This window comes from Oryza brachyantha, chromosome 12, assembly GCF_000231095.2.
Source record: "Oryza brachyantha chromosome 12, ObraRS2, whole genome shotgun sequence".
Taxonomy (NCBI): Eukaryota; Viridiplantae; Streptophyta; class Magnoliopsida; order Poales; family Poaceae; genus Oryza; species Oryza brachyantha.
This window is the reverse complement of record NC_023174.2, coordinates 13,976,038-13,997,677: the sequence shown is the minus strand read 5'-3', so window position 1 is coordinate 13,997,677 and position 21,640 is coordinate 13,976,038. Positions and strand designations below refer to the sequence as shown.

General features: G+C 42.0%; 3 protein-coding genes across 4 annotated transcripts; all 3 read right to left on the bottom strand.

The window, feature by feature from the left end:
- Nucleotides 1–752: 752 nt before the first annotated feature.
- LOC102700851 lies at nt 753–10,004 on the bottom strand. 2 transcript variants are annotated; one of them, XM_015843188.2, is made up of 9 exons: nt 9,806–10,004; nt 8,978–9,068; nt 7,647–8,839; nt 5,703–6,534; nt 4,584–5,075; nt 4,183–4,463; nt 3,694–3,789; nt 3,450–3,575; nt 753–2,947 (listed from the first exon to the last, which is right to left on the bottom strand). In XM_015843188.2, exons 1-9 carry the CDS (start codon nt 9,986–9,988, stop codon nt 1,151–1,153), a joined length of 5,091 nt encoding a protein of 1,696 aa, XP_015698674.1. In that variant the 5' UTR covers nt 9,989–10,004; the 3' UTR covers nt 753–1,150. The 2 variants fall into 2 exon arrangements, with proteins under 2 accessions (XP_015698674.1, XP_040385183.1); XM_040529249.1 differs by lacking the exons at nt 8,978–9,068; nt 9,806–10,004 and having other exon boundaries at nt 4,584–5,069; nt 7,647–8,647.
- Nucleotides 10,005–12,918: 2,914 nt separating this feature from the next.
- On the bottom strand, nt 12,919–15,578 carry LOC102700577 (membrane magnesium transporter). Its single transcript, XM_006664050.3, has 4 exons — nt 15,356–15,578; nt 15,045–15,097; nt 14,290–14,390; nt 12,919–13,260 (listed from the first exon to the last, which is right to left on the bottom strand). Exons 1-4 carry the CDS (start codon nt 15,426–15,428, stop codon nt 13,167–13,169), a joined length of 321 nt encoding a protein of 106 aa, XP_006664113.3. The 5' UTR covers nt 15,429–15,578; the 3' UTR covers nt 12,919–13,166.
- Nucleotides 15,579–17,028: 1,450 nt separating this feature from the next.
- LOC102700290 (ATP-citrate synthase alpha chain protein 3) lies at nt 17,029–20,674 on the bottom strand. The gene is made up of 11 exons (XM_006664049.3): nt 20,470–20,674; nt 19,322–19,498; nt 18,993–19,235; nt 18,767–18,818; nt 18,562–18,676; nt 18,393–18,474; nt 18,153–18,248; nt 17,968–18,069; nt 17,767–17,883; nt 17,545–17,661; nt 17,029–17,385 (listed from the first exon to the last, which is right to left on the bottom strand). Exons 1-11 carry the CDS (start codon nt 20,566–20,568, stop codon nt 17,314–17,316), a joined length of 1,272 nt encoding a protein of 423 aa, XP_006664112.1. The 5' UTR covers nt 20,569–20,674; the 3' UTR covers nt 17,029–17,313.
- Between the last annotated feature and the right edge of the window lie 966 nt (nt 20,675–21,640).

Here is a 21,640-nt window from a genome sequence, read left to right as displayed (position 1 = left end):
GCAATGTTAGTATTATTTTTTAGATAATGGATGACCTGACCTTTGTTTTATTAAAAACGCATAAGGCTAAAATAATAAATCAAAAAATGACCAGAAGACAAATTACTAATGACACGAAACTCTAAAGGTAATACACAACTTATTCATATATTCCCTTCGTTTTCTTACTTGACATCATGCTTAATATATAAAATTTCTATACAAATATATACTGACCGTCTTCAAAATTTTTATACTAATATATAAAATTATAAAATCATGCTTAAAGTATTTAGGTATAAATTAAATTATAGTAAAATAATTAATAATTTTGTAATCTTTTTAATAAGATGAATAGTTAAGCGTGCTCAAAAGTTAACAACGTTAAATAAAAAATTAAAAAGATGCATAATTAATAAAATTTCTATGCAAATATATAAAATTATGCTTAAAATGTATTTCATAATAAATCAAATTATAGTTAAACAATTAATAATTATGTAATCTTTTTAATGGAATGAATGGCTAACCGTATCAAAAAGTTAACAACGTTAAATAAAAAATAGAGAGTATAATCTGACTATGTTTATCAAAATACTACAAGGGATAAAATAAAAACAGGGGTGCTTGTTACTAATAAATATACTGACCATAGTACCCGGATACTCCTAGAGATCTGAGATGAAAACAAACATGAAAATGGCGCCTGAGCTGGTAAATCAAACAAAAATTCGCCGCAGAATCTATGCATTCAGATAAACACATTGCAATGCTTAATCAAAATTTTCATTCACATTCATTGATCATAATGTTTCAAAAACAAGGTTATGCATGCCATACACTTCAACAGGGTAAACAAACATAAAAACTGAAACACATCAAGAACTCTGCCTAACATATACTCAAGTCAGCCAAAACTCCACTTGTGTAGTGGCATGCAACCCTTATGCATGCATCTTTTTTCCTTTTGGGACATAAGTCACTCCAGTAAATCTGCTCCTGTGATGTACGGTATCCACCACCGCTATGTATCGCTAAACCTGTACCTAAACAAGAAGAAAACTATCCAATCGCCCCATCGCCACCAGTATATCTACTTCACCTTCCAGTAAAAAACGACACTAATTACAGCTCCAGCTGGCGAACCGCCAAGTCATCGAACCGAGGGACGCTATGCTAGGGAGGCGTTTACATTCAGCTCGATGCCCCGTTGCCTCGCAGCTTCGGCGATGCTGTCCGTGCTGTTCCCACTGGTCTTACAGGAGTTCAGGTAGGCGTGCCATAGCTTGAAGGAGAAGGGGTAGACTGAAGTTGCCTGCTGGTAGAACCTCTTCACTGTCTCTGCAGCCTGCAGTTTCTCAAGGAGACTGGCACCTTCTAACCATACTGATTCTGGCGCAACAGGAACAGCTCGGAAAATGGCGTTGATCAGAACGGAGCTTGCCCAGAACCGGGTGCCAATGGAAGTAGGGTCAGGACTTGAACAATGCTTAACCACGAATTTACCAACTGCCAAGGCTAGACGATAGTTTGCAGGAAGAACCTCCATCACTGATTCAACAAAATCAACCAGGTTCTTCACTTCAACTATCTTTTCTGGGAGGAGAGACGGACCATAGCACACTTCGAGGACAGCGTTTATCAGAGAAGAATCCGCAGATGTTGGGCCTATAATATCATCTATCAACTTCCTAAGCCGGTGCTTCTTAACATTCTTCATAAACCGTCTTGACAGCAGATCCTTCATGGGCAGGTTCCGTTGATCTACAAGATAACCACTGATAAGACTGAAGGTTGATTGAGCTTGAATATCTGAAGAAGATGATGTCTTCTCCAGTGTGTGAATTGCAGTATGTTCCCTTATACAGTGCTCATAGCTCTCCCCATGGGCTAACTTCAATGCCTTGTCCACGGCAACTTTTGCTTCCTGTAGGTTGTTCTCTAGCATCCTGTATAACGAGAGGTTTAATAACCAAAAGATGTGATCTTCTGATCTAGATGTACCAGAACCAACTTCTTGTATAGAGGAAACTGATGGACGTACAAACTCTTCATTGTTTATTTCCACTGCACCAGTATCACGATCACTTTGCATACCACTCTCTTTTCCACATTCTTCAAACCACTGAGTTAGCACCTTCTCAGCTAGCTCGACATTATCAGCCAAAGCATGCTCAGCATATTGGTTCCACAGATACTGACTTCCTTGAACCTCTTTAGGCCAACCCAGAAGCAACTCCTCAAACCCTTTCAGACCAGGACATGAACCGTACTTTTTATCTAGCCGAGCTGAGAAAACAAGAATATGAGGACACATTGGGTATTCCTCCATATACTTCACCAACAGATTAGCACAAGATTGGAAGCCTTCAAGAGCAGCAAGACAACTAATGTGGTTAACAGTGAGGAATTGAGAGAGTTTCAGGTAAGATGGATCCCCATTTTCAACTGTCTCGTTAATATCTACAGCAATCTTTCTAGCAGCATAGTTCAGTAGCACTAAAATCTGACTTCTGTTACCTACTGTGAGTTCAATAGGAGACCACACTAGCGCATCAGGTAAATCCTTCAGAAATTCCAGTTGATCAATAATTTCCTCTGGAAGTTTCCTGTAAATTGAGACATATAGGCAGGAAATCCAAAATATGCATCTGTCAGAAATGGTCAAGCAAGAAATGACGTCAGCTAGCAACTTGTCACCAGAGCAGTCAGGAGTTGCAGTAGGCAGAATCCCATATATCCTAGAAATCGCTTTGTCCACATTTCCAGACATGCACAAGAAGTAAACCATCTGTAAGAAGATATCTAGCACAAAAGCACTTCTATCTTTCAATTCCATGTCGGTGTTGGCTGTCCTTTGGCAAAGCATGCTCAAAGCATCATTATAAGCATCCAATCGATCGTCAAAACGCAACCTACTGTTAATATACATAAGCCATAGCTCATAGCAGCAAACGTTGTGTTGCACCTAAAAGGAAGAAAAGTATATGGTTTATCAAAGACCACAAATATTAGTATCAGCTGATATAAACTAAAGCAAAAAATACAGAATGTCATAGCAATATAGCATACATGGTCCAGAAATACAACAATGCTCAATATACCAATATTAGGTAAGGTATTTTTTCAGTGGACCTTCTATTTATTTCAGTGGAAATACGCCTTTCACTGCTCAAACCTCCACCACGGAGCATTCCGCAGTTGAAGTATGTCATATGGCATGAAAAGACCCATCAAATGTATTATAAATGAATGAACTGAGTATGGAGCCAAAAGAGTGTAGCAAATTAAATGAAATAATGATATAGTTTTTGCACTTCTAAGGTGAGCAGAACACCCACATAGCAGATAAAAATAAAACAGGACATGTGCGCTAAATAAAAGGAAAAGGTATTAACAGTTCACGCATTTTACTATGAAACTTTCATAGTAGGGCGTGAATTGAATGGCAAAAGATTGATAAAGTCTACCGCATGGGAAAACATGTCATCTTTCCCTAGTCCTTCATCCTTTTGATAGTAAATATGAAGATAAAACACCCACAAGATAACTGTGCTTGGATCAGCCTCAATAGCACGTGCTAGATATAAAAGAGCCTGCAGGATGCATATTTGAGATAAGCAGGTAGCGAATAAATAAAACATAATAAAAATGTGTTGAAACTTGTAAGAGCTAGAACATGTTATAACAACATGTCTAAATGGGGAAGATCACCTTGAGCCTGTCAGGTTTGTTGAATTTTCCAAAATAAATAATTAGTGCCCCCTCTAAGAATAGTTCAGCATCAACAGATCCCTGCATAATCTTATTCTACGCACACAAAGTCAAATAATTACTAGTCAAAATATAAGAAGACAGTAGAGAGACAAACTAAGAACACTATCAATGCATGAAAATAAGTGCATGAGTTTCAGCTACTAAGGAAATAAATGCATGCAACTAAGAACACTATCAATGCATGTAAAAACCATCTTTGCCTCTTATCTTTCTTTTTGTGGCAAGGAGTAGCATGAAAAGAGTGCACTAACATCAATGAGCACCAAAATGAGCTAATCAGAATATACTATGTCTACATGCCATCACAAGATCAGGCAGGACAGCAAACTTGATAGGGTAAGTTCAGCGCAGAGAACCAGATACTGGTATATATATGTCACTCCCACAGATCCGACAAGAACTGTGATACAATGAATCCTTACCCACCTTCCTACTATCCAGCATTCGGAAACTTAATAGTTGTCTGTCTCTGTCAAAACTTGCAATCGAATCATCACCAGCCTGCAAGAATGGAGCATCTGATGGAAGCACTCTTTGGACAGATAAAGGTAAAGGAAAGGAAGCACAAAACCCCCTTTGCCAATACTGCCAAATGCTGCTAGCCAACACCGACTGAATCAAGTTCAGATCAGCTCTAACAAGATTGGAACCAACACGATAAGTTGGCATGGGCAGAATATGCCGAAACAGACCATAAGGAATCCGTCCTGCATTAATTTATTACAGGCATTAATGTAGAAACTTCACCAAAACATATAAAAACCATACATGCATCCACCATAATCAATCACTCAACCAGATTAATATTGATAGCACATAAAACAGACCTGAAACCGAGGGCTTTGAATCTTTTGTATGCTTTGACTTTCTCCAAGAATGATGTTCAACATGTTGCCATGGACATTCCTCATCATTACATTTTCCTCGAAGCTCAAACATGCAGAAAGGCCAGAAGGGATCAATCCCACTGCTCACAATGGCATTATCCTTACAAGTTGTTGAGTGAATCTTAGCATTATCCTTGGCATGGTCCTGTGCCACATCTGGCACACTAACTGTTGTTACAGATGCTGCATTGCTGATCTCACAATCATTTTTGTCGTCTGCAGCTTTCTTGTGTAAACCAGGAAATACATTCTTCATGTGTCTTGCAGCATTTTGTGGAGCTGAAGAAGGAAATATGAGATGAGTCAAACCCAACGGCAGGCATAATTCTCGAGAAGACAAAATATTTTCTTCATGATCACAATTGCCAATTGAAGGTGCATTGCTAGAATCAGCTATCTTTTCATGCCCATCATTCCCAAGATCCACTGTACCTGTGAAATAGACCTTACATGAGTCACGGCATTAAACTGTAGAAAGGCATGCCATGCTTAGCCACACTTTTACTTCAGATCCAAGCAGGCTTCTAGTTCTCGTGCACATAGGAAATATAAAGACACAAAACTACTCCTTCCATCCAAAAAATAGGACATATTTTGTCTGGCTAGGACAAGACTTTGAACTAACAATTGCTCTACTAATATATCATTTATCTTATACAAAAATATAATCATAAGAAAGTATTTTTTTTAATATGAATCTAATGGCATCAATTTATGTCAAAAATTATATTCTAATAGATTAACTGTTGGTCAAAGTCTTTTCTTAACAAAACTAATATGCCTTATATTTTTGGAGAGGAAGTACGCTCAAGGACTTAATGCCCACTAAATTGGAACAATTTTAGACATCTTTTTGTTTTGAGAAGAATCTGGCTGCTAATTAGTTATCAGAAAGATAGGAGATGACTGATCATTCAATAGAGGAGTGCTTGCTGGATCTACCAGTATGATGGCAATCGGCAACATTTTGATGCATGACATGTTCGTAGGTCCTCACTAAGTTTAAAGCACCAGTCAATAATAAGAATACAATGGACTTGGAGAATAGAGATGTATAACCTTCAAGATTTGTCATAACGTTGTCATCAGCTTCCTGTAACAGAGGTCCCACATCTGAGACTTTTCCAAAGGAGAATTCTTCAGTGGCTTCAGCATTATTCAAATATGATTTCTTCCCAAATCTTTCCACCAACCTTGACCTCAAAGAAGCTTCCAAAAGCTCATAGTCCTGCACACTTTCATCAGAGATTTGTCTGTTTTCCACCTGATATACATGTATAGTTTCTTCTATGTGATCTTCCAGATTTGAAAGACTATCTGATCGTGCCCGATTTGAGGAAGGGAATAGAAGATCTTCCTCCATGTAATCTGAAGGTGTACCGTTACCATTGACAGTACTCACGAATTTTGGATCACCAGTGCTGGCAGCAAGCTCATCAAAATTGTGAGAGCGCGCCTCATGCTTATCAACTGGCTGCTGAGGGGACTCGTCTGGGCATGGACTGCCAGACCTGCCACCCTGATTTCCAGGTACCTGATCTGCATTAGTCTGAGAGTTGAGTTTTGATGGCATTACAAGACCTTTTCTAGCATTCTGAATACTCAAAGGCTGCGTCAAGGAAGAATTTTCAGCAATAAAACCATGGACTTGTGCAGAGCAAGCCTCTCTTTTTCTACGAAGAATGGCACATCTTTCATTGGCCTCAATTAAAGCTCTTTGTGCTCTGCGATAAGCTCTTAGAGCTTCTCTTTCCTCTACCTCACACCTCCTTCTATGCTCTTGAGCATCCTCCAGCTCCCTCTCTTGAAGTTCCTCCATTTCAAGCAGAGAGAGCAATGACGTGTTCTGCCCTGTGATAGCTATCTGGTCACCATAGTTCAATTCAGCATTCTGCAAAAATAACAGACGGAAATTGCCTTTACTCTCCATACAGGTTGGCATCAGATTGGAGTAAATTTAGTAAAATTACAAACTTTACTGTAAAAAAACATCAACTTTTGTTGTACATTTTGAGAAACTGCAACTTTAGACTAATATACAAAATCTAAAACCCTGCTACTCCATTCATTATCTGATGGGCAAGCCCACGCAGGCATAAGGCCATGTGTAAGCCACATATGACTCACACCGGAAGCAGAGAGGTGTGTAAACTGGCAGGTGGGTTTACCTGGTCAACAAACAGGGGAAGTGAGAGTGCTGTAGGTTTTGAGACTGTTGTTCTAAAAGTGGTATTCTTTGTGAACTGCAGAATGAAGCTTCTAGGTTTTTATGATGCAATAGAACAGTTATATTTATGTGAAATTTACTTTTCAGAATATGATATTCACACATGGGAAATTAAAAAAGGAATCTAGATGTTGCAGATAACCATCCTGACAACTCAAATCAAATTACAACAGGAGAAAATAATATGAGTTAGGAGTAAATTTTAAATAAAGGCATAGCTGCTACCAAACATTTAAAGTAAAATGAGTAATATGCATCTTCCAGATATCAGTTGCAAACAAAGATTGTCGTCTGGCCTGCCATAGAATTTGCTAGGTGACTCATATGACAATAAAACGTCACCTCTCTTTTTTTAAAAAAAAAAGAGTTGCGGATGAGCAAACAGATGGTTAATTCAAGTTTGCACTATATGCGGTAGAGATATAAACCTTGTAGATATTTGAGGGAAAAACGAAATAAAATAAATATATGCCGCATTGTAGGATTAGGAAAATAGTGGCAAGAGGCTAATTACGGTTCTAAATTTGTAGGCTCAGTGCCAGTGTGTTCTCTAATGCAAGATGTAACACAATAGTAGTGTTATTTAAGAAATAAAGTAACTTGTAATTCCAACTTTCCCGGTTCCAAAATGAAAAAAATAAGAAAACTCTTGGTAATATACTTTGATGCTCTAGACCAATAGTATGAATCTCTGATTGCTAGTCTGTGCATTCTAATAGAACAGTATAAGAAACTGCAAAAGAACAAGCATGAAATGGACAAAAGGATGAACTAACCTCCACTCCAGGTCGCAAGTACTGTCTCAGGTTTGACACAGTTGCTGTATCAGAAGGGATTACATGTTGCCCATTCAACATAGAAAGCATGTGATCCTTCAGTTGAATAGATGGCGTTTCTACACTAGCACCAGCTTGGGCAGAAGTAATAGGCACCAGAGTGTTAGCATCTTCCACTGCAGATTGCTCATTCAGAGTTGGTGGTGCTGCCGGACAATGTTTACCTGTAGCATGGTTGTCAGCACCCTGTATAATTGTATGCTGTATTTTGGACAATGAAAGGCTCTTAATGGCACCATTATGATGCCCATCCAATGGTTCTGTTGTTACAGCACAAATTGCTTCATTAACATCGCAATCCATGGTAATTCCATTTTCAATGTGCTCCCTTCTTTTAGAGGATTGCACATTGCTTTTCCCCAGTGACTTGCCAGAAGGTACAGGTGGTATATGATTAACAAGAACTTGGTTGTTGGAGCACTCCGGATTGGGTTTCAACCTTTTGGTTGGTCTACCATCATGTGCAACAGGATCATTAAGGCGCGAACATGCACCAATGCTAGAAGCTTCAAATCCTACCTTCTCCGAGGGTAACCTTGAATGGCCAGTGGGAAGACTTGAGTCCTTCAAAAGACCAGGTGACATCGGTCTTTTTACTTTCAATTCATTTTCTCTAGCAGCAATTTTGTGGCGCAAGCTTTCCAAATTATGAACTGCTGAACTTACTCCCATAACATTTCCATCCTTATGGAAAGCCTTTTGGGGAGTGATTTGCCGAGCTGGTGGATCTCTCCTAGGAAAGGTGGCACTCGATCCCCTGCCTACCACTGAATTCCTGAATGTTAGTGGAACAGCTGACCAACTTGCAGATCCAACCTTTGCAGCATGGATTTTCTGTTGAGGTGCTTCCTCCCTCATAATTCCAGTGTGCACATTAATCAATGCTTTATGTGTATCTTGTGAACTGTCTTTCCTGCCTCTACTCTTATCTTGCTTTGACTTTCCAGAGTCGGACCCACTATCATCATCAGAGAAACTTATCACAAGGTTATCACTTGACACAGGCTTTTGCCAACTAAGGTTTCGATTGGTGCCAGGTTTGAAAAGCCCTTGATTCACCCGCGTTGTCTTCTTATAACTTGGAGCAACTGTTTTGTGAGGAAAAACACTTGAGAGATTCAAGCTATTACTGCCTACCAAATAAAAACATAAAAGGCAAGAGAACGGAAAAGGTGTAAGGAACTTTCTATTTACGAAAGGATCATCATGCTGCATCAGCAAAGGTGGGAGATAGACAAAAGTGCATAAAAAGAAACAGTAATTGATCTCACCTTTACCAGGGAGAGATGCTGACAGCACTTGCGCAGAAGCATCCGCATATTTGGAAACATTGGATGGAGCAGTAAACCGAGTTCGCAGAGACTGCCACAGCAGTTGAATAAACAAGGTAAGCCATAAATGTCGCAATGCTAAGCATGGATTAAGGTGATAATTGCATGGCTACGTACACGACGTGAAATAGCTATAAATGCATAGTTAGATACATAAGTACACCCCCGGAGAAATTCAAAATACTCATACAGCACAAATCCTGCCCGAATTTTACACGTTCACTTGGCAATAGATACTGAAAGGAGACTATCTGCTCAGGAAGCTTCAGCTAAATAGCTAAAACTGAAGGAAGCTCCAACCATAGCTACAGGGTCAGTCACATCCATGCCCTGCCCTACCCTTCTTCAAAACACCAGTGGGTGGATTTCTATGTCTAAATAACCAAACAATTACAAGCAATGAAGACCATAATCTATTCTACATCCCTATTGCATCTCAACACCCATCAATCAACGCATCCCCCATCACCCATCCTACTCCAACCAAATGCAACGACGAGCAGTGGGCTCCGAATCCCAAGCCCAAACCCTACGCATGGTGAGCCAAACACAGCCCCACAACCACCAATCCTACAGCAAACCAAACGCAACGCCCACTGCTCCAAATCACAAGCTCCAATTCAAACCCTACGCGCGGTGAGTCCACCGCGAGTCGCTACCGATGTCTGCTGCTGCTACGACTGCTGCTGACTCCGTCCCCTATCATATAGCTACTAGATCGGAGGAGGGGGGAAGGGAGGGGGGGGGGTCGGGAGCGTAAGCTCTCACCTCATCGTCGTCGGCGCCGGAGGAGACCTCCCCTTCCTCCCGCACCCTGGCCGCCGCCGCCGCCGCAGACGACCTGGACGCCGCCGGAGGAGGAAGAGGAAGGGGAGGCCGCGTGGGGGACGCGCTAGGGTTCGCTGCCACCGCCGCCGCAGCCGCCGCCGCGGCGGGTCGCGGGCCCGACATGGTAGCGGGTGCGGGCCAAGAAAGGAAGGAAGGTTACGTGCGTCGCGTGGCCGTCCCTCCCTCCTTGTAGCGCGCAGCTGTGCAACAAGGTGGCGAGAGAGGCTGACGTGTGGGGTCCACACGTCAGAGGGAGGGAGCCGTGGTCGGCGGATTTCCTTTTCCTTTTTTTTTTCTGCTGTTTTCGTCGATTTTGTGTTCTTTTCGAGGGGGTTTTGCTGGAAGTGGAACGGCCTACGAGGTAGGCGCGACCAGGGCTGCGGCTATTCATAGCGCTCCTACGTGGTGATTGGTTTTAACTTATCGCGTAGGAGATTCTGCTCCAACTCAGTTTGGATCGTGGCCCAAGCTAGCCGCTTGGATCTTGCAGAGGACACGCAAGCCTCGTCAGAGCAAGGGCCGGGGAAGGAGAAGAACAAGCAAATACTGTATTGGAAGGTCATCACATTGTGAGTGGTCTAGGAAGCAGGAGTGAGAAGGGGGAGGATGGTGGCAACGGAGCTCACCGCCGTTGTCACAGGGGTGACCTCCACCGCTGTCGCTAGGGACGGCAATTTCACATACGGGACCGGGTTCCTGGCGGGTACCCACCCCTACGGGTACGGGGACGGGTCCCAGTTTTGATCCGTGGGTAACTGGGTCCGGGGCCCTGCATTTGAGCGCGTGAGGGGACGGGGATGGAGTTGTACCCGTAGGTGACCCGCGGGGACCAAGAGGGATATATTAGACTATGTCTCCATTAAATTATAGCCCATAGATGATGCAAAATCCCAATCCTAAGCCCACATTTCTGTCATGGCAAATCATTTATCTGTTGAATTCATCATTGTTGTCGCAATCTACTGAATTGCAATAGTGCACATTCATCCAATTTAATTTTTATTCTTGTTGAATTCATCATTGTCCGAAGTGAGACATTACACATTGTGGGTGAGCGGGTCACCCGGTCGGGTATGGGGATGGATTCCGACCCGCTTCTCCATTCGGGTTCGAGTATAAAAGTCGGGTGACTGTTTTGGGTCCGTTCTTGTCCAACCCGCCCTGTTGCCATCCCTAGCTGCCACCCGACAGTCGTCGTCATCGCCTATCGACATCACCCAGCATCTGTCCTGCCAGAGCCACGCCGAGTTGTCGCGACGTCGATACGCGTTGCCCTGAGTGTCGTTGGATGCCACGTCGCCCCGATCGCCAGCCGTCGCTACCATCCCTGTGGAGCTCATGAGCTCCGCCGCCCAGTGCTCGTGGAGCCCGACCGCCAACACTCGAGCTGCCCACGAGCTCCGCCGCTGCGGCTGCCCCGAGCCCCGCCAGTCGCCTCCATCATTGTCGCCTTAGTCGCCACGCCCACGGATTCCGTTGCCTACCGCCGCCGCAAGAAAGAGGAAAGGGAAAGTTTCTCTGTCTAGGATTGATTTTGTATTATTTTTCTAGATTTTGTATATTTAGTGTGAAAATTTGGAGTCCTTTGTAAACTACTATAAAGCAAGGGCTAACATGCAAAGTTTAGACCACATCTAGAACTATCTGCACCGTGGGAAAGTAGATTTTTTTATGGGCGGTTTCATCTATGTGACATGCTAGAGCTTCTCCGCCAATACTTTTGCACTATGAATGCCCTTAGAGTTTAAGGGCGTGCACAGTCCGGGCACACCCCAAGCTACCATGTGAGCTCAAGCCACTTGAAGGCCACGAGTTGTACAATACAAGCCATTGTAACCATCGGCCAAGCAACTCTGAGACCACGCGTTGCAACTACTTTTAGCAACAGTGCAAGTTGATCTAGCCCATGCCTCAGCCCACAAAAATAACCCGTGTACACTAGGCCTAAACGCAGATGGAAGGAGACATCCCCTCAATGACGTTTCACCTTTTGTTCTCCTTTGCCAGTTCGTCGCACGCACACAAAGAAAAGGAGAGAGAAGTTGTTGGCTTATCCCCGCCAGTTGTTCACCACCGCCTTACTCCCACGGTGTGTCGAGCCCACTAATGAAGCTATGGAGCGGGATGGTGACGCTCGAAAGGGTGAAGGTAGAAACGTCGAAGGATGCTGGGGCGGATGCAGGAAAGGGGAAATAACTCGTTCTTCTCGACGAGAGGCGACTCAATCCGTCGTCGGTGCGAAACGCCACTGGTGGTGCACGTTCCCCTCCGTAGCACACTCGCCCAGTCAACTACAAGCGGGCCGATGACACTTGATTCGGTGGTGCTCGAAACGCTGCCACTAACAGATCTAAGGAGTCGCAGGATGCAACGACCGTTGGCAGGGTAATGGTGCATGACATTTTGGGCGATGAGGGAGGGAGCGCGTGCGGAAAGGCAGATTGGGACCGTGGTTTATCAGGTACGAAAAGAAAGTTGGCAATGGTACTCTAGTTTGATATATCTTATCGTTTGGACACCGACATGCTCTTCTAAATCTATGTTTGACTATGACTATATATATATATATATATACACACGCGCACACACACACATACATATATACATACATACATACACACACACATATATATATATACACACACACACATACATACATGCTATCCTATTATTTTCAAACTAAATATGTTAAATGTTAAACAAATATTTAACTGCACACTTATAAAAAAAGAATTATGAAACTGGATAGAGTAGAAGATAAGGCACAATTAAAAAATCTCTAAGATCAACTCCTACGTTAAAATTCAATACTCAAATTTTGGCCACACTATGACTTGTTAAGCTAAAGGTAAACTCCTCCAAATAATCCAACGGTTTTTGCCCCCATACCCCAAATTCTAGGACTCATATCTATACATCTAGGATGTTATGTTCCTCAAAATCTTCCGCTCCTCCCAACAAGGCCTTGGCACCTTTACAGGCAGCAGTGGCGAGTGCTGAACTGGATGTGTTTTTGCAAACTTCCCAACAGAAACCATAATACAATAGTGATGTGTGTACTTGGAGAAGCATGCATCTCAGGATTTCAGTATAAGCTAGTGAACGAACAACTGATGATTCACATGGACTGGCATGAGATAGAGTGGTATACAGATATAGAATTCATGTGACACAAAATCTAGAGTTACAGAGTATAAATGTTGGGTTCTGGGAAATGCTTCTCCCCATCAACAATGAGTGACACGAAAAAACTGGATGGATCATCCTATTGTGGTAAATAACAGAAACTGTGAATGTTTAATCATGTCTTCAGCTTCAAGTCCGGGTCTGATGGTAGCGCCCTCCCCCGATGGTTGAAGGTCATGAAGTCCAGGTTAGCCGGGAGTGAAACAATCCTGCAGTTGGCATTAACACAGATTAGAGAGAAATGGTATAGGTAGAGAATGACGAAGTCCAGGTTAGCCAGGAGTGAAACAATCGTGCAGTTGACATTAACACAGATTAGAGAGAAATGGTATAGGTAGAGAATGGCAGGGTATTGCTATGACCATCAAAGAAGTGAGGACGTATCAAAGTCAGTTCAAAACATAGTATTCACATGTCCACGAATATTATAAAAAAATATAGTTCCCCCAAACCCCAAGAAAGCATTTGTTATTCTCTCCTTTTATTTTGCAGTGCAACTATCTATTATTCTATTCACTAATTACAAAATGCTACCAATGTTCCAACATTATACAATGACAAAAGAGCAAATTTCAGCAACATATATCTAATACCGCAATCATATTATGCTATATCCTAATGCACATATCAACTACATTTCAGAAGTCCTGCACAATTAACGGCTGAGATTTTCTTGTTCCCAACTCAGATCCTAGCAAGTAACGTCAAAGTGCCAAATCATATGTGCTTCACAACTGAGTGTCAAGACTAAAGATATGGTGTGATACTGTGATCTCAATTCTGATTTCTGAGAATCAAAAATACATGTTCGACTTGATTCTTGAAGTTTCAAATATTCTACATTATGCAGTGTTGTACTCTTGTGTTATCTAATTATATTTAATTCAAAGAATCAATGCAACAGCAGTGTTATGTACTACTTGGCTAGTTGACTTTTTAACTTTCCATCTCACAGTATATTTGTTGCTTGCTTGTCAAACAAATTCATGTTTGTTGAGGACGTCTACCATGCACATAACCATACCCTGATACATAACTATACTGGAATAACAACTCAGTCAATTACAACGATAGTTTAGAAAATAACTGCTCAAACAAAGTTAGAACCACATCACCCGTGATATGCCAATAGAAAATAGGAAAGGAAACTAATTCGGAGTTTCCTAAGATTGTGTCATCTTCAAAGCTAGCATGTCAAATTCAAGATATGTAAAATACTTGACTACAAATAGGTTTACCTATTCTCCTCAGAATGAGGGAGCACCGAGAGGAACTTCGCTGGAACCACAAGACCTGCCCACATGCATAAGGCCAGCCCCAGGAGCAATTGCATCATCACCTGTGCAATCAAAAGCATAAATTATGCAATGCAAAGACACCCAAAGGACAAAGTCAGTGATCCCAAGTTGCCAGTAAAACAAGCAGTTACGACTCCCCTTATTCCATATTGTAGGACTTGCGGCCCCTGCATAGATTCATCCATTGATTTTCGTATATAGCTTGTATATGTGTCTAGATTCATTAGCATCCATATGAATACGCGCAAGGCTAGGAAATCTTACACTGTGGAAATGGAGTGAGTAGACCAAAACAATCAGCATCAAATTTGGAACCAAAGCGCGTGTAATTAGTTATGTAAACACATGGTGCACCTCATAGACATCGAAGCGCAATTTTAATCCACATAACTACCACATGCCATTTCTGTGGGAACAGCATGCTTAAAGTATTCGGTGCTAACAAACCACTCCTTTCCCCAACAAAAGCAGCCTAAATCACAAGCAATAAAGCTCAACAACACATAGAGGAGAATTTCCACGGGCAGCGTTATTTGCACACAATTCATGACCACCACCTACATCAGTACCATCACCAAGAGCCCAAACTCACTGCAAACCAAGCAACCCAAACACATACTTTGACCACAGCTTTACGCAACGGAGATCAACTAAAGGAAAGCAGTATTTTCGGAGGGACGGGCGGGATCACTTACATCCATGGGCGGGCTCGAGAACTCCTCCTCCGTGATCTTCAGCACCGCCCGATCTGCAACAGCGACAAGGCAAACACAAGATCAAATCGTGGAATCTAGCCAACAACAACAAGCCAGTCCTCCGTCCAATTCAACCCCCAACTACTACCTACTAGCCAAGACCAGATCTAAACCCCACCGACATGAGCAGGAACGGCAGCGTCTCAAAGCTCAGCCCCGCGGCAGCCCCCGCCGCCGCCGTGGGGGGGGGGGGGGGCAACCCCGGGGGCGCCCGGAATCTCGAGGGAGGGAGGGAGGCAGGGAGAGCTTACACTGGATGGTGGCGTAGGCGGCGTGCGCGAGGAGGGCGCCGCCGAGGACGCCGAGCACGTGGCCGATCCCCATCCGCGGCAAACTGGCGACGTCAAGATGCTGCCGCCCCCACTCCAACGCTCCTCGCTTTCTCCGGCCGCCGCCGCGTCCGATTTCTGCTTCGGCCGCCGATCCCGGTGCTCGATCGAGGTCCGTCCGTACGGGATGTGTGTGGATTGTTTCCCCTGCCGTGAACAAGTAACGGGACGGGTCACGTATCCACCGTTTGCTTCTCATCCAACGGTCCAGAACGCCTGGGAGAGACCATGATACTCCGTATTGAACGTTTCGTGCTCGCAATGATTAAAGAAACTTAAAAACAAAATTTTCTCACTCTTATTTTTCAAAACATGTTGTAAACGCAAACACTTGTACACATTATAATTATATATACATGTCCACACTCCACACGCTCACTTCTGTAAATGTATACATGCACAAATACCTAAATGATTAACATCTCCAAAATATATTTTGTGGTTAATGAAGTCATTGTAGGTGTCTCGCACTACGGATATGTTTTTTAGTGTAAAAATAAAAACCAGAGTGGGTAAATTAGATTGCATCCGAGAGCCTAACCGCCTGAGCTTCCTACTTCAATTTTTTTTATCAGTCGTTTGCAAACTACTAAGCTAATAGTGATGATGTATGAAACTTTAACTATTACTCCGTAGGATTTTTTTTTACTATAACTCACATAATGCCTGGATGTTGCAACTAGTGATGAAATCATTTTTTTATAGTTTCTGGTGTTCAATTAATTTCTACTCGTCCCATTAATTACTTATCATACAAAATTGTACGTTCCATTTTATCTTCCACTTCCATCCACTTATCATTATTGGAGGGTAACACAATAGTATTTTTTAACCTTAGTCCTAAAATAACCTAGAAGTGCTTATATTTTGAAAAGGTAGTATAATATATGTTGTATACATCATAAATATAGAAGTTCATTAAAAAATTATCAAAAAATATACTACATCCGTTTCGTAATATAAAATGTTTGATTTTTTTGGTTATGATGTTTGACCATTCGTCTTATTAAAAAATATAAATATAAAAAATGATAAATCATGCTTAAAGTTATTTTGATAATAAAGTAAGTCACAAGCAAAATAAATGATATTTTCATAATTTTTTGAATAAGACATGATCAAACATTGTAAAAAAAAAGGCAAATATTTTATATCATGAAATAGAGGGAGTACTAACTTGTGTAACAAATTCCTTAACTTGTGTAACAAATTCCTTACCATCTCAACAGATTCCAAGTGGGTTCACTTTTCCAATTGAGTGCTAGATCCTGACCAAAGTGATATGACACCTTTTTTTTTCCAAATTTTGATCAGGTTTGCCTGTTTCAAATTTAAATCCCGTAGACCAGTCGAAATTTCACTCGAAATATACTTTCGTCCAACATTGAAACCTTAAAATTTCACGGATTCTGATGGGTGAACATAAACCAGCCCATATCTATCTCTGATTTAATTCCTTCAGCTAATTTCCCCATGTCAAACCATCAGGCATGCCCCCTCACCTTCCTTAGATCTCCGTGGGAAAAAAATATAGAAAACGTTATATCAAGGAGAGTACGATTGATCTAGGAGGTTAGGACCAGAAGATAAGATAAAATTCATCAATGGTTCTCTTCTGAGTTTGGTGGATCAGGCCAACTAAACTGTACCGAAGCACAGAGGATCCAGAAATATAAACCAAGATTTAACATTATTGAGTAATTACGTTACAGACTTGTAGTGGCAGTTTATTCTAAACAATACGATCTTTCTTCGTTTTGTTCTACACCAACGACATCCACATACACACACACTCTGAAAGAAAAATGCAACACCTCACTTTGACAATGTCTGAAACAAAACGGACGCAAAGCTGGCAACAGCGCAGATCATAGTCTGAATTATGCTTCGGCCATGATGCAATCGATGGCTTGCTTGCAGATTCCAGTCATTGTTGCTTCTGGTCCATACACCTGCAATTCAGTGAATTCAGCTCGCCTGTTATGATCATGAGGATGGTCCAATGGTGCCCTATGTCTACTGTCTAATAAAGTTCATCACTGACGAATTCTGATTAGTATAGGAAATGGTTGGAAAGCTACGTTTTCTGGAAGAACATAGTAGGTGCATACCTCAATTGGGACACCAAGCTCTGCACCTAGTGTACGCATTTTGGCAAGGCCGGTTTGGTAATTTGGACCACCTCTCCGAACATAAATGTTCATCCTTGCAGCCTTTAATTTGGATTCCTGGCACCAGATTTGGAAGCGAGACAACAATAAGACGGATGAGGATTTTAATAGAGACAGGTGGTGTGTAGTTGGGGACATAACAATGATCCAACTGAAACTTGCCTTCTCTCTTAAAGCTCGAATGATGCCACTAAATGTAGCAGCAACATCGGTGAAGTTAGCTATACCACCTCCAATGAGAAGGGCTCTCTTACGGCCATCAGGATTAGCAGTGGCACACTACAAAGATTCAGATATTATTTTGTCAGAGAGGAAATATAATGGATAGATTTGTCAGGTGATAGGTTCCTTTGGAGCCCTTACATCCAAAACCACTCTAGCATACTGCAGAACCTCCTCCTCGTTGGGAGCACCACTGTATTCTGCATAATTTCCAAGCTCTGACGCATATCCCAAATCTCCAACCTGGTAATAGAATTCAGATTCTGAAGAGTGCTGATAAACTTCAAAACTTAACCTAAATAAGATATGGATAGAGTTAGACTTACAGTATCAGCATATATGACACTAGCACCACCACCTGCAACCATTGTCCAAATGCGCCCTTTTGCATTCAGAACTGTGAACTTCAGCGATGAGCTTGTCTGAAAAATCAGGCCATCCTCAATTCAAGACTCAATATTGCATTCAGAGGCAATGAGATACAATTTGCTTACAAATGTAAGTGCTAGTCACTAACAGGCAGCAGATTTCAGAGGAGAGAAAAAAGAAAAGTAATATGAGGATACCTTCTCATCCAATTCATGGATAAAGCTCTCAGAGGGGCTGAGGACTCTTCCGAAAGGCAGAGGGAACTCAATGTTTCCCCACCTGTAAATGGAACCTCTGGTTAGCACGACTAGCATGGTGAAAGGATGGAACTGGACTCTGAAAGCTAGACAAAAGCCCGAATCATACTTCTTAAAGTTCTTAAAAGCAGCCGTGTCATCCAATTCTCCTCTCATGTCCAGAGGATATGGTTCCCCATTCACCATGGTGAACGGATTCATCTCAAGGAATGAGAAATCCAGGTCTGCCAAAAGACCAACATAATGAATTGAGTACAGGATTTCAAGGTAAAGCAATAATATCAGATTATCTTCATTTTTAAACTGCATGTTACCTTGGAAAACAGAGTACACGCCTCTAATGAAATCACCTATTTTTGTGCGAACCTGAAATTCAGACAGAATACATGAGCGACCTAAGCACATGATGGCTAATGCAGAACTAAACGAAGTATCATCAGTATTAAATTCTAACATAAGAGGAACTGAGTCAAAAATGGGTTTAATCAAAAGTATCAAAATAAAGAGCACGAGATAGGGAAGATAACAATGTAAGCTTACCTCCAATGGTAGGGTGGCAATCAATGGAGCACAAGCATCAGGTGTCATTGCCTTCTCTGTGGGAAGAAAAACTGTCTTGACCTTATCCCAGTTCTCCTCAATCTCAATACCTCCACACTCTGAGAAGCTAATTGTGGAGCCAAGCCTCTCAGATACAATTGAAAGATAATATTCTTGATCATGGGGAACAAATGGCTCAACGATGAATGTTGTGATAGGAGCCTTGCAGCCGCCCATCTCGACCTACAGACAGCAGCATGCCAGACAGCTCAGAAATAGTTCTAATCAACAAGCTTTTAGAGGCAAGAAAATGTTTGTGTGTTAACTACCTCAACTCCCAGCCGCTCCTTGACAAATTGGCGAACCTGAGCAAGATCTAGGTTGAGTGCCACAAGGCCACTCTTCCCACGTTTACCAAACAGCATGTCAGGTTTCACAACCAACTTCATAGACGAAAGCCATGGCTCCTGGTTGACGAGCTCTGTGAAATCTGTTGATTCTGTGACCTAAGAAAAAGTACGAATCAAATTAGTCATTGATTGGAATGATATCAAACATAAACTACTGCAGAACAAAAGACAATGCAGCCAAGAATTTATCTAAACCAACTTTGCTCATTATCACCCATAATCCTAGCTAACGCAACACAAACGAGTGCACTTTTGAGTTCAAAGCAAATCAGCACATATAGATTGCTTGTTCTTCTCTGGTGATTATAAATGTGACAACACTTGATCTTTTCATATATGGTACTGAACTTCAACGTGAGCCCACATCATTAGAGCACAACTATCCCAGCACAAATTAGAGATCCGATTGCTCGGATCCAAATGGAGCCTTGAACCATGGTAGCACTGCTCATTAAGTTTGCCATGGTTAAAAAAGCAAAAAAAATAAAAAGGTAATCAAATATCAAGAAACAGAGTTCTCCGAAGTGAAGCTACCAACCACACCAGTTTCACCTACCAGCACCGCGATTCCATTAAGGCAAACCGCACACCAAAACCAAAAAACAACCTTGACGAGCACAACGAAGCAACACTAAACAGAGTTTACGCCTACATCACATCGCAGCAGATCTAAGATACAGATACTTTGTGCATCACGCGACCCATCCAGCCCGCAGGTAAGCGTGAGCAATCTCCCATTTCCGTAATCCAATCGAAACGCGATTGCCTGGATTATCCCAGCAGATTCCGTTGCCGCATACGAGCATACGGCTCATTTCAACGCTTGCAGCAACTTCCACATCCCCGGGCGGGGCGGGGCATCCACAACCACTGGTCCTTCCCAACGCAAAATCGAGCTCTGCTCGAGCAGAACTCGGGTGAACTGGAGCAACTCCCTAGTCCAAACACCGACGCCGAATCTAAGGCCCGGGTCGGCGAGATCCACCGCGGTAAACGAGAGAATTCGCGCCACCCAAACCCCAATCACCGAACACGATCCAGCGCGGGGGGAGAGAGAGAGAGTATACCTGGGCGGAGAGGATCTGGAGGTCGATTCCGGCGAGGCGCTTGAGGTGCTCCCTGAGGAGGCGCTTGGAGTCGTACTCCCGGATCTTCTTCCGCGCCATGGCAGCCGCCTCCGCCTCCGACGAAGAAGCTTCTAGAACCTCTGCTCCTCTTCCTCCTCTTTCCGACCGAAGTGTGTATCGCCTTGGGCCGCGTGCGCGCTGACGTATGCTGGTGGGCCGTATTTATAGCAGAGGCGGGTTGTCTCCGGTGCGTGGGCGTTGGATTGGGATCTCGTCGCCGCCTGGCTGCGTGCGAGGTCGTCTGCTTCTTCCCAATCTTTTACTTTGGCCCCTTCGCTTCCCAAATTTTTTTTTTGAGTGAGGTCATAGTCTAATTATGAATTAAATTTTATTTTTCGTTTGAAAATTGCGAGATGGATCTTTTAAATCTAATTAATCCATTATTAATATATATTTATTACTATAGCACTTATGGTTAATCATACACTACTTAGGCTTAAAAGACTCGTCTCACGATTTCCCCTATAACTATGTAATTAGTTTTAATTTTTATCTATATTTAATGCTCCTTTTAGATGTCCAAAGATTCGATGAGATGATTTTGGGAACTAAACAGGGTCTTCATCGAGGCCCGAGGGTTGAGAAGTCAGGGGAGATGATTTTTTTATTTTATATAAACTGTATATTTATAAATAAAGATAATTCAAAAATGAAACTTTCATATATGTATTTTTTAACTATTTAAAAGCTAGATCTGAAAAACAAGTTTTAGTAAAAGAAACCTAAAATCATCCACAAATTTAATGTCATAAATTTAAATTTTTGCTGGAACGTTATAAATTTAAATTTTATCTTATAAATATAAGGAGAAGCGAAGGCATGGGGGTGTAACTCATTTTATGTTACCACGTTTTGTAAGCTGTTGGCACGCTCTCTCCCTCCCTAAATATTCTACGAAGAAAAGTAGATCAAAAGTTATATTAATATATTTTTCAAGCTTAAAATTATTAATGTTCGTCCAATAAGATACTAATGGAGTACGTCGAAGCGAAAATGTATTAAGATATCTTGTTCTCGAATCAACCCACACACGCATGTTCTGCAAGTGCCTTTCAAAATTAAGGCTGATATACCTTAAAATTGATAAAATCATTATAGTGTCTTGCTAGTA